General features: G+C 41.6%; 2 protein-coding genes across 2 annotated transcripts in view; one reads left to right on the top strand and one right to left on the bottom strand.

The window, feature by feature from the left end:
* LOC135494643 (uncharacterized) overlaps positions 1 to 11,867 on the bottom strand; it is a 118,522-nt gene extending 106,655 nt beyond the window's left edge. The window contains exons 1-3 of the mRNA XM_064782798.1: positions 11,748 to 11,867; positions 10,087 to 10,283; positions 9,844 to 9,882 (exon numbers count right to left, since the gene is read on the bottom strand). Of these exons, the coding sequence (XP_064638868.1) occupies positions 9,844 to 9,882; positions 10,087 to 10,254 (207 nt within the window). The 5' untranslated portion in view covers positions 10,255 to 10,283; positions 11,748 to 11,867. The remainder of the gene's footprint in view (positions 1 to 9,843; positions 9,883 to 10,086; positions 10,284 to 11,747) is intronic.
* Positions 11,868 to 12,236: 369 nt separating this feature from the next.
* LOC135494528 (nuclear nucleic acid-binding protein C1D-like) lies at positions 12,237 to 13,121 on the top strand. Its single transcript, XM_064782579.1, has one exon. It carries the CDS (start codon positions 12,242 to 12,244, stop codon positions 12,854 to 12,856), a length of 615 nt encoding a protein of 204 aa, XP_064638649.1. The 5' UTR covers positions 12,237 to 12,241; the 3' UTR covers positions 12,857 to 13,121.
* The last annotated feature ends 118 nt before the right edge of the window (positions 13,122 to 13,239 follow it).

The raw sequence follows: 13,239 nt of genomic DNA, 5'->3' as shown, positions 1-13,239 counted from the left end.
GCCCCTGTTATGTGAGATTGAAAGAAGATGGCAGAGTTGTATTCCCCAGATGTTGAAAGGAGGACTGAGTTGAATTGACCAGACTGGGTGGCCCCCAGGTCGTAGGAGAGAGTGAGAGGATGGCAGAGTTGTATTCCCCAGATGTTGAAAGGAGGACTGAGTTGAATTGACTAGACTGGGTGGCCCCCAGGTCGTAGGAGAGAGTGAGAGGATGGCAGAGTTGTATTCCCCAGATGTTGAAAGGAGGACTGAGTTGAATTGACTAGACTGGGTGGCCCCCAGGTCGTAGGAGAGAGTGAGAGGATGGCAGAGTTGTATTCCCCAGATGTTGAAAGGAGGACCGAGTTGAATTGACCAGACTGGGTGGCCCCCAGGTCGTAGGAGAGTGTGAGACGATGGCAGAGGTGAATTGCCCAGATCAGATAGACCCCGGATGCCGAGGGATAGTGAGAGGACGGCAGTGTCAAATAGTTCACAGCAGTTGGACCCTGAATTGTGAGAGATGGAGATGGTGGAGTGATGTTTACCCCCAATGATACAAGACAGGGATATCCCTCTGAAATGTTGAGGACCAATGTTTGTTTTAGAACCTTGAATATATAAATTTTTATGATTTTAAAGAAAATCTTTTTATAGAAACTTTCTATTTGTCCACCCTCAAATGAACTCATGGTGGAAACGCTGGTCCCTGTGAGTTTACACTTTACACTGCCCAGGGGACAAAGGATTATATAACAACACTTTAATCTCTGAGGTATTGAAGGTCTTTAGTCTGTAAAGTTAAACCATAGAAAAAGTAAAGGCTCTTCCTGGGGGGAGGGGGCATTCAAACTGCTACACCTCTACCCTATTCATGCTTTATACAATGTCCCTTCTTTACCATCAACCTGAACAAATAAAACACATAAATCCTACTGGTTGATCACCCTTTGTCATCTTTGTTATCATTCATAAACAGATCTATACTCATTGAAAACTACTGCACTGACTGATTAATTGGCCCACAACAAACTATAACACTAATTGCTGGCATGACATTGATTGACACCTTTGGTGGACAATCATTAGAAATGGTCTTGCATTACAAAGGAACTCACTGGCAGTTTGAACAGGTATACACAATGCTTCACATGCATTTGGCCAGGATAGCCTGATGGTGCTCAGCTGGTTTGATTCCAGACCTAGCAGCCTTTAGGGATCCAGGACCAGCTATTTGGTGGCCAGGATCAACAACGACAGACAATGGCATCACAACTGTCCATCTGATCAGAACACAGAAGAGAAAGAAATCAAAGTAGGTATCCAGCCTTTAAGTCTCCTGGTTGGATGGCATCCAACTGACGCCAGGTGTGTGACACAAGGAATAACCACTAACACTCAGGCTAAACTACTGGCATGAGATGCCCTAGCCTGCACTCATCAAGTCAATAAACTCGAGGCTGTGGGAGATGCCCGAGGACATCCTTCATTTCCTGTTGACCGTATTCAGTGATTTCCTCTCCTCATCAATGATAGATCATCCTAATCACATGTGACTCCCTCATTTCTGGTTGGTAAATAAGGGAGATGAATTAAGGGATTGCTGATAAGGGCAACATGGTACTATATATGCTTCTTCTTATAATAGCTCAACATTGTTCAGTTTTGAGGAGTGACAGTACAGGGATATCAGTTTTCTAGTGACGAACACATGAACTTTTGAGCCTAAAGTAAATTGAGAGGTCAAAACTAACTGACACATGACCATTCATTGGAAAGCCTTTGACCAGCAGTTTACATTTCGCACCATTTGCGTCATTGATTTAAAATTGAATATTTGCCACCTGCATCGCCACTTTATTTCTGGCAAGGGTTTCGGGACCAACTGGCTTGAGGGGTTACTAACATGACTGATGAGGCGAACATGGTATTCCCATCTGAACTCGTTCTAGACTTGGAAAAACGTTGTTGCCTTAAAAACACATTTAATGGCTGATGCCCATCACTGGCCAATATTGAAATGAATCCTGGACAAGACTATCAGTCAGATAAGGTTCAGTCACAATCTCTGGTCTGCTTGGTGTAGTTTTTATCAAAATTCGAATCTGATATTATCATTCCTATATTTTCTTCTGAAACACTGTGAAGTGTATGGAAAGAAATCTTTTTATTCCCTTTCTTCACTATATATCTATCAGTTGACATTCAGAAATCTTTTCTTTATCGCTCATCATCATCTGGTATTTTCATCAGGAAACATATAAATGTCTACCATATAATATATTCTGATATATCTGATAGTGCTAAGAGACAATAGATCATCTTTCATACACTGTTTTGGAGATTGTGATGGAGCTGCAAAGCAATTGGGTATTGAGGGAAATGCCATTGTTTCTCTTGCATGTTATCCAATCAACGGGGAGGCTTGTCAGTAAGTGCTTCTCTGATATGAAGGGTTGATCTCTACAGAGTATTGAGGAAGCTTTCAGACCAGTTGAGCCAACTCTCTCTGTTAGAAAGAAATCTCAATGTTGCCTGCTGTGGCTGAGGTTTAATCCCCATCAGTTGCTAAAGCAGGCCTGTACCTTTCAAACCAGTGGACTGGCAACTGGAAGTGGTTGAATCTTCATGTTTACCTTAGGAATGCTTCAGCACAAACGGTAACCTTGCTAAGAATTTCTACTAGGACATGCACACCATGTACATGTTATCCTTCGCTCTGAACTGGTAAAGCAGGCATGTACATTTCAAACCAGTAGACTGGCAACTGAAGGTTGTTGATTTCTGCTTCTTGTAGAACATCCCCCTGCAGATGAGTTATGGTTGTTTCTATCAGGGGTGAATACCAAAGTGATGAAGTCATTCTTTACGATAATATAGGCATATCAACTGCCTTGGTCGGTGTTGCCGGTGGTTTGGGTGTTATCATCCAAACGTCTGATTAAGCCCCTAACCGCCTCATTAATGAGAGTACACTGACCCTACATATACATGATATACTGACGGATGGAGCCTCACATTTGTCGCTTCTTGTTTTTATAATTTTCTCACTCCCAAAAGTAAACAATCTTGAAGTAATTGCCCACAATCTATTGACTGATGCATTACATCAGTACACCAGGAGCAAGAGTTCTCATGCAGCCAATCTATTGACTGATGCATTACATCAGTACACCAGGAGCAAGAGTTCTCATGCAGCCAATCTATTGACTGATGCATTACATCAGTACACCAGGAGCAAGAGTTCTCATGCAGCCAATCTATTGACTGATGCATTACATCAGTACACCAGGAGCAAGAGTTCTCATGCAGCCAATCTATTGACTGATGCATTACATCAGTACACCAGGAGCAAGAGTTCTGATGCAGCCACACATCCAGAAAATTGATGGATTATAGTTATGTGATTCTCAAAGAATCAATGTCTATGATCCTCTGTAATCGCTTTTTGTGAAATAATGTTTGAATCTTTCAATCCCTAGAGGTTTAGCCTGTGGCAAGCAATCAGGGAGGATGGTGGAAGTGTATCACCCATGGCAAGCAATCAGGGAGGATAGTGGAAGTGTGTCACCCATGGCAAGCAATCAGGGAGGATAGTGGAAGTGTGTCACCCATGGCAAGCAATCAGGGAGGATAGTGGAAGTGTGTCACCCATGGCAAGCAATCAGGGAGGATAGTGGAAGTGTGTCACCCATGGCAAGCAATCAGGGAGGATGGTGGAAGTGTGTCACCCATGGCAAGCAATCAGGGAGGATAGTGGAAGTGTGTCACCCATGGCAAGCAATCAGGGAGGATAGTGGAAGTGTGTCACCCATGGCAAGCAATCAGGGAGGATAGTGGAAGTGTGTCACCCATGGCAAGCAATCAGGGAGGATAGTGGAAGTGTGTCACCCATGGCAAGCAATCAGGGAGGATGGTGGAAGTGTGTCACCCAAGGCAAACAAGACAGACAGATGGTGTCGAGGCAATCTGCAACATAGCAAGCCATTAAACTAGCAGGTAAACAACAACTATGTATTGAATCGCACAAGTTACATCAGGCAGTAAGTTATAAAAGAGATTATCCTGAATGAAAATCTCCAGGGGCAATCCTCGAGGGGATATTATCTGAGAGAAATCGATGCCTACCTCGGTGGTTTGGAGGGTGAACAGGTGCATTCCTGTAGCCACTGGCATCTCTAAACCACTTGCATACATTCAATATGAATATTATTCCACTGAGTTAGCTGGTAAATGCTCAGTGAAATAATTTGTTGCATGCATTACTGTACATTGACGTAGTGCATTGAATTCGGACATTTTCTGTTCTGTACGGTTTATTTCTCGACCAATCTGGATGAAATGTTCAGCTTATTTTTTTTGTGTCAATCTGCTCATGAGCCAAGAATGAATGAAAAATATCCAGAAACAAAATATGGCCTGTCCAGGGACCCTCAAAAAGACCATTGGAGCTTTGCTGAAGACACTTTTTTATTTCTGCATCGAGAATGCTGAACCCCTAAAATCCTGTTTGGTTTTGAGGCAAGGATCAATAAAAGTCAAACTTCAAAGTAATCCGACCAGTAGTTCGCCCTCCAGAGCCCCAAACGATGCGGACATAACAATTACGAATGGACTTTAGAGTAAGAGTAACGTTACAATAACAATGAATGTGCCTTACCAGCTTGAACGAATCCTCTGAATATAGTTGTCAAAGACCACAGAAACAAGAAACTTTATCCAAAGAATGTCAAATACTCCAACACGTCCAAACACAATTCCTTCCTCACTCCAACTTCTGAAGCAACAAGATACGCAATACCTCTCTCCTCAGAAGAACACTCTATAAACAGAGTTATCAATTCAAAAAAACAATACAAAACTCTGCCGACGCTTCAAGAAATAAACAACAGCTCAAACTCGGGAAATATTCATAAAAGTCAAATACCGGTAACCTACATGATAAATATTGGTTCGCAGATAAACAAACTAGCTTCTGCAAGATAGTGTGTTAATGTCTTTCACAAGTCATAGAAAGTCAATGTTTACTTACACCAAATAAGAGCCTCCTGATGTAGTCACATTATCCACAAGGAGACCGATTAAATTATACCCGTCAATCAACAGTTCACTGAAACTTTGGTGATATTTCTCAAGATGTAATAGACAGCAACATCCAAAGTTTGTACAGAAAGATGTATGTAGCGTTACTGTACCTTCCTCTAAAACAGTTATGGTAGCTTTCTTTGATGAGCACTGACGTCAGTTTCACGTAGCAGCTGATGCTATTCTGATCGTAGCGTTGCTAGCACAACCAGCGCATCTTTGATCGTGGTAGCGTACCTATTATAGGGACTAGTTGTATGCTCGATTGATTTATCTAATGGGGGCCGATGTGGATTTTCAACTTATTGGTTTATTGAATGATGGCATCTTGAAAATAACTCCCTATATCTAATGACATAGTTGATTTTTGGGTGAAGTATAAACAATACAGGCTTTTAGATATGGCTTCATACTGATCAAGTCTGACTCACAGTCTCGCTATCAAGGGTGGATCAAGGTCAACGAGTCAGAAAAAGGGGTCCCCTGCCATTGAGCACTCAAATTTCTGGTCTATTTAGAGGATTTTTCTGCACCCCTGACCATTCTCAAAGGCAAATAATCAATTATCAATGACAAGTTCGTCGGTAAGAGAGGAATCCCTGTGCTATGCAGTGCAAACATTTGTTTAGGCAACCTTTTTCAAACCATTTACCAAGTGCTTGCCACTGTCCCTCCCACATGGTCTTGATCAAATATTATTTGAGATGGACCAAGGATGTTCAATAAACATGGTAAGATATCTGTTTTTACAAAAGGCTGTAGAAATATTGATAAGGGATGCAGCCATCAAGGAGATAGATGCAATTTTGTGAGATGAGTAACAAGTTTATCTCATGTTTCTCTGGAATGGGCTGACGTGGGGAGTGGGACACACTTGGATCAAATAGAGCTAAAGCCACCGATGGCAGCGGCAAGAAGGCTTTTAAAGGCTATTAACATCTAGTATTTGTTTCTTGCAGTTGTATGCAGCAAGGAGAGGAAGAAATGTGTCTCAAGTTTCTGTCATAAAACGGACAGATGCTGGCCCATTTTGGAGTAGACTGCTTGAAGTGCTAGAGTAAAGAGGGACAGTGTGGATGCCAGAGGCTTTACTCTTTTCAAATCAAATAGGAACAATGACAATGACAAATTCTGAATTGCATAAAGCCTGCTCTATACTGATGATACGGCCTAGGTCTGCTTGATATACTGGAGGGTAGTGGACCCATGCTGTGCTGAAGAGTGAATCAGACAGTGATAGATATGAGACTCTTTCCGATGTATCTCTGTTACATCCTCTAAGATAGGTTATACAGACATTCTCCTCTAACAAGCTCTAAACTCTAAACACCTGATAGTGGAGAGTCAACATTCTTGCTTTTTCACCACATTCCAATCGGGTTATCTCTGCTGTTTTCTCCTCCTGCTACTGGCGCATCTATAATAAACACCTGTCCAGTCATTCTGAACACATAACCAACCTGCCACCATCTTCCAACTTGTTTCTCCATTATTTTCTGTACATACATCAACATGACTGACTGGTGTCAGTGGTGACGAAAATGACTTTGTGGTGTGAACTAAGCTAACAGGTTTATCCAAAAAAAGAACTATTCATTTAAATCTAATGACTGCTCAAGGTGATTTACTTCATGAAGTTTCAAAGTTTTGAGCAAATGATTTATACGTCGAGTAACTTTATTTCGATACTGGTATTTTGATACACCTTGTTCATCTTTTAAATTGCTGTATCATGTGTGTATTTACCGTGTCCTCACACGCTGACAGAAGGGGTACATTCCTAGAGACAGATTGCCTCTCTTCAATATCTTCAACATCTTTCTGCTCTCAGTTTATTGTATTCTCCTCACCCATGTAAGTTTGCTTAAGGTGCCAATAAACTAATTGTAATTTGTAATCATGTTGCTGTATGACTCAATACTACACCAGTCGACCATTATGTTACCTTCCCTATAGATCACATCATGTCCGACGGTTTCAGGGCAAAATGATGCCCAAAAATGTCTGTAGACCCAACATCACATCAGGCATATCAGCCATTTCACAGCAGTTCTGCCAATAAAACAAAATTACAAAACAAGCTGAGGTTTTTTCATACGTTTTTTGCCAAAGGGCCTCATTGCATGTTTGATTTTCAACCATTTCAATGCGAACATGTTTCAATGTCTCACCAAAGGATGCTACGCTTCAATTGTCATCACTTTTGTCTGGGCTGGGTGCCATCTTTTTTTCTCCGAGTCGTGGTCCGCCCAGACTGGGTTGAATTTTGGCAGACAAGACAACGTATCTGTACTGAATACGAGATTACATATCTGAGTGAATACTGAAGATGAGAGAGAGAAGTTAACAACTTTGTCGACAGACTACCCATCATTTCTCCTGGGACTTAAATCAATCATTTGCGAAATACAAAATGGTGTCACACTATCGGTTTCCGATTTTATGAAATTCTGCCCAGAAGTTGGTAGTCCAGGGAGAGTCCATACTGTGATGTCATGTGAGACGTAAGTGCCCACTTATATAGTTTATTTGACTATCAAGTTTTAGGACATGAATAATGCATTTGTATTAGGAAGTGTCGGAAGTCAGTGAATACTTTCCATCTTCATATTTTATCAAATCCAGAAGCCCAGTGGCCATCTGGGGTCCTTGCGCCTGGAATAAACCCAATGCATGTATGCAGAGATGTTACTTGACAATTGACAAATTGTTGTATTTTCTTCCTGGTAACCAAAATGGTAACCAGCAAAAGGTTTGATGAATGATTGAAACAGTCCAATGGTCACGTCCTTTGTTATCAGGGTGGACAAGTGCACTGGTCTGGTGTATAGATAATACAAAAGATGCCAAAGTGGTATTGACCATCCTTTATGACAAAGAATATGGGAAATGGACTCTTCTCCTATACACTTGTGCAGTGTGTATGGGTGATCACGTCACTGAGACTGCATGCCTGCTCCACTGAGCTCTGGTATAAATCGATTCAACCATCAATAGATCAAGAAGTCACACTTTGTGATACCACAACAAGGTCATTGAGTGTGAGCAAGATGTGGAATAGATGCTCTGTATGTAATGGGTGCCTTTCGCCTCAGTTGTTTCAGGCAGCAGCAAAATATGGCGAGGATGGAAATGCCACGAGACCAGGAGTCTTGCTCCACTTCTTATAAAGGATGATTTCTATTCAGTGAATACAAATACATACAATGAGTGATTTCGCAGACAAAAGCCAACAGCTTAATCTTCAGCCAAACAGAGAAACAAACACATGGCAAACCCAAACATCATAATGTACTGAATACAATGTTTACAAAATAATGATAATGCAATCATACACATAATAGCAGTGGATGTCTGAGACTCTTTTTACAGGTGCATGTGCGCAGTGAGGGAGGACGCTTTTTGTTAGTGTGACATTAGGGTTGGGAAAAGGTTGGTTGCTGCTCAACAGGGGGAAGGGCAGACTTTATCAAAATTTAATTTTCAATCCTTTACAGCCACAGACTTGCAACAACAAATGTCTCAAAGGGGTTAATCATCTTTGCTACCAATCTCTAATGATTTTCCAAATCCCCTCGGCTTTGAGAAGAGTCTGGAGAGGCTTAGAGACCATGAGACTGTAAGCCCAAAGTTCCATCATCATTTCCCTAATCATATTCCATGCTTACACAAGGAAATCCTCAAAATCTCCTCCCTGAGGTGGCATTTAAGGTTGCCATGGAAACGACAATAAATCATTATACAGTTACCGTGGGAGACACGATACAGATGACATCAGGTGAACCGATTCATGGTTGCTAAATAAAACGTTGCTTTCCTTGTTTCATGAATTAGAAAACAATTTTTTGCACGAAATGTAAACCTGATTTCAAACGAACCTTAAGATCTGACAGGGGCTATGTACTTCAGTGTTCAATAAAAGATTGGTCCTCATGCACGACAGGCAGTGTAAAACATATGAAACATGCATATTACAGAATTGTTCTATCACACCTTCACAAGTAAACATTCTGAATGCATAATGCCACTGGCACTGGTATACTTTGTGCCCCATCATCAATAGACAATACTTATTCACTCTCCTTTTATCCCCTAAACAATGTACATACTACATTGGCATAAGCCATATGATCCAACTCCTGTGGACCATGAACAACATTGACTGCCAACCTGCCAAACCAACCAAGTATACCAACATCACAAATGAAAACAAATGGGTCTGAAGTGCCAAATATATATTCAAGTCGGGACATAATCCTCAGTCGATTTCACCAGAAACTATCACTGTGCTCACAATAGGATGGTTTACCTAGAGCCGTGATACAGTATAAAGACATGCTGGTGAACAGTGACCTCACAAAGGGCCTATGACGATAAAACCATGATAGGCCAGCATGTCCATACTTAGTCCCTTGCCTAGTCCCTTGCCAAAGGCTGATCTTTGATGATGGCAAGCAAATGAGGAGGACCATCATTAATGTTTTCTTGCCAGGACACCTTATCTTGCAATGTTTTGAATTTTGTTTTAAGTTAAGTCACATGGAAAAAGGTATACTCAGGAGATAGATGAGACGTTTGAACGTCTTCTCCTAAACTTGACATCATTTGTGGAAGTGCTCTTGATTGAGATCTCGATCCTGTAGTGGTAGTGGCGATTATTGCAAACCTAGTGAACCAAATCTTCAAACTGCCCTCTGTGGAGATATCAATAAACTATAAATGGTATTTTATCACTAAACAAACACTCCAACACAACATACATCATGCATTGCCACTCACCTTTGGAAGAACAGTCTTGGCCAAACTTGGACTGAATGCCTGAAAAAGGACAACAAAACATCAGATGCCCAAGGAAGAAATATTGATATAACATGACCAACATGAAAGCCTGCAATTGTTTAGAGTATGGTGATACAGGCTGGATGATATCTCTTGTCAAATTGAACTTGAATCAAGTGATTAGAGGACAATGTACAGGGTTGAAGATTGTCCACTCTTGATGTGTAGAATGTTGACCCTCACCTCCATCACACATCTTGTCCTGTCATTGCGATCTCTCCTCATCTGATCAACGTCCGGCTCATCCAGCTCAATCAGCTCCCTCGTATCTGGTATCAGGTCATTACCTCCAAACTCCTCCGCGTGATGGCGATCCATTTCAGTCATCATCATCAATGGACCTTCAACCATCCAGAAAATTCACCAGGGTTTTGGAAGCACTGCAAATTAGGATTTTTTAGCTGAGCTAGAGAATTCATTCAATGTTTACCTTTTTTACTGCTACAAAGAATAACATGCAGAAATAAATGTAACCCTTTTCAAGATGAAGGACATCTCAATCTAAAGGACCACCTAGGCAGAACAGGGTAAAGAGAACTTTTATTTCAGTTCTACATACCATTTTATGAGGACAGGGACCAAAGAGACAATACCATGCACCTGATCTGAAATCTAATAATCCAAACCTCCCATATTTACCATGAGTATCAGCAGACTTTCATATGTAATTTTTTCATATAACAATGGAGAGCATATTGATTGAATGTTTCAGGAATGTATCAGACATTTCTTCCTTCGATGTGCATCAATATACAACAAAACAGAGGCCACAAAGCGTGAGCTCTGGATGCATGAGTCATTAGATGGATTGAACATGCACCACATTCAGCTATCCTGACCATGTGCACACAGTTTAGACATTATGATATTGCAATTGCCGGTATGATGTCATCCATAGAGTAGCTGTCAAGAGGCGACCATGCCAATTGCCCAACATCGTTTAACGGTAATACCGGTACACCAACATTTTCAGTTATGACTTACAACTGGTCAGGTGTACAACTAGGCCGGCAACTCGCAACTGACTGTTAGTGTTACTACATAAAGACAACTGTCTTCAATCAAGAATGAATCATCTTTCCTGTCCTTTAAACAACATTTTATACAGAGTCGGCGTGGAAGTGGTAACGGTCGGGGTGACGGTACGCTTTAAACAATTGGAGACTGCTAAAATGTGGAATCTGCCAACTGGCAAAGCAAGGATGCAATCATTCCCAATTTCACATTTTAGCAGTCTCCCATTGTCTATAAAGTTCCTTGCCAACTATGAAAGTGTCGTATAATAAAACCCAGGACCAAACATCAGAAGCAACCAACATTGCCAAAGCCAGGTATAAGAAGGCAGGGATTATCGGAGGTCAAAGCTCCGATTCAAGGCTGGTTATGCTTGGACAGGTAACAAAACCATTGCCACAACACATGGAGTCCTATGGAACCAACAGTCCGTGAACAGAACAGAACTAAATAACAGCACAGAGCAATTAACAGAAAACTGACATTCAATGGATTCATTGATTCAACAGTGACTACAATACAATAGGCCTAGTGTCAATACTCAATAGACAGCGAACATTAGACTAAAATGAAGTGAGGCATGCCTTCTAGACAACACTATTGTTTGTTCAGCCCGATAATCCCGCTAACTAGTACAAACTAGGCTTCAGGGGCCTGAGATTAGCTTCACCACGACAATGGTTGATGACATGCATGATGAGAGCCAGCATCTTCAGCAGACGAGCAACCACGTGACATGGCCGAAACCTGTCAAAATAAACACGTGAAAGACACCAAAACAGTATTTCGCATCAATACACGAGAAACCCCACAGATTCCCTGGTATTTACCACACAATTCTAAATAAACATTATTTTAAATATCCATCCAAGCTTGAAGAAAACACGTGTTTTTCCCCAGAAATGTCAAAATACACGTGCTAATTGGCCAAACTACGTCGAGTCACTTCCACACGAATTGCGGTTGTTTCGATTCATGTCCTTTTCGCCCCAACTCATTTCGCTCCAAATCGAAGTCGTTTCGCTCCCTTGGACTTTTTGTTGTGGCTTGAGAAAGTACCCCGGTAAAGTGCAAGTGGCAAAGCCTATGTACTTTCGGGGGTTGTCGATTCTACAAACTAATTCATTGTACCAGAGTACTTTCTCAATTCCCTAACAAAAACCCGTCCCAGGGAGCGAAACGACTTCGATTAGGAGCGAACCGACTGGGCCGAAAAGCTGGAGCGATACCTCCGATTACCCTTCCACACATGCCGCGTCGGGGTGACGTAGAGTCATAGTATATCATACCTCTGACCCGTCCATATAATTATACTGGCTTCAAAATGGCAGCGCCCGTGGATCACGAAACGTGTGATGAGGACAACTTTCCCATTGAAATACAGGATCGTCTGAACGATTTCGACGAAGCTCTCACCAGGATAGAGACATGTATAAACCCTCTTCTCAGTACACCTTTCAGTGAAGTGCAGGAGAACCTCAGTCCGCTGGATAAAGCTAAAATAGACTTGATTTCTGCTTACACTATTAACTCCTTGTTTTGGATGTACTTGAATGTGAAGGGGATAAATCCCAAGGAGCATCGGGTGAAGCAAGAGCTGGGAGGTATCCGACAGTATATGAGCCGAGCAAAGCAAATACAAGATAAAGCCTTAGCGCCCAAGATAGATCTTCCTGTGACGAACCGATTCATCAAGAACGCCCTCTGGGCACAAGCAAAAAAAGATGCGGAGATGAGGAAAGAAGCGGAGGAATTGGCTGCAAACAGCACACAGGCTGCCAAGAAAGCTCTTTGGAAAGCTGCACTTAGTCAATCAAGACAAGAATCAGCAGGCACGTCAACATCGGGAACAGATTCATCTCCTGCCGCCAAGAAGATGAAAAAGGATATAGATGGGAAATCTGGTGGAAAACATGGGAAAAAGAACAGGAAACGATAAACAGGACCGTTCACAATCAGATATTCAGCACTTAGTAAGGAGGACATGAAGGCATTTTACATGTATATACAGCAAGTATACGACAGCAATCTGCAATAAGTTGGCCGACTGTTGAGTGTTTGTACAAAACTGCCCCCTGTCTGGCCTTCCCCTATATTGAGAACTCGAACCTTCCTCAACCTTCCCTCAATGCCAGCCCAGCATTACTCCTTTCATGCTTTATTCAAGGAAAAGAGAAACAACACAGTTTAGTAAAATATTTCATAATTACCTTTATTCATGATTTAAGACGATAATATCATTTCCATCAGCAACCAGACACATGCCAGATGGAAAGCTTGGAAGGCTTTAGTAAGATATGGAAAGCTCTGAAGGAGATTCTC

Source organism: Lineus longissimus, chromosome 10 (genome assembly GCF_910592395.1).
Source record: "Lineus longissimus chromosome 10, tnLinLong1.2, whole genome shotgun sequence".
Lineage (NCBI taxonomy): Eukaryota > Metazoa > Nemertea > Pilidiophora > Heteronemertea > Lineidae > Lineus > Lineus longissimus.
The sequence above is the reverse complement of the archived record's forward strand: the minus strand, read 5'-3'. Positions and strand labels throughout refer to the sequence as shown.

What these genes read in the sequence shown, in the direction of transcription:
- LOC135494528 (XM_064782579.1), top strand. Translation starts at nt 12,242, where the DNA reads ATGGCAGCGCCCGTGGATCACGAAACGTGTGATGAGGACAACTTTCCC.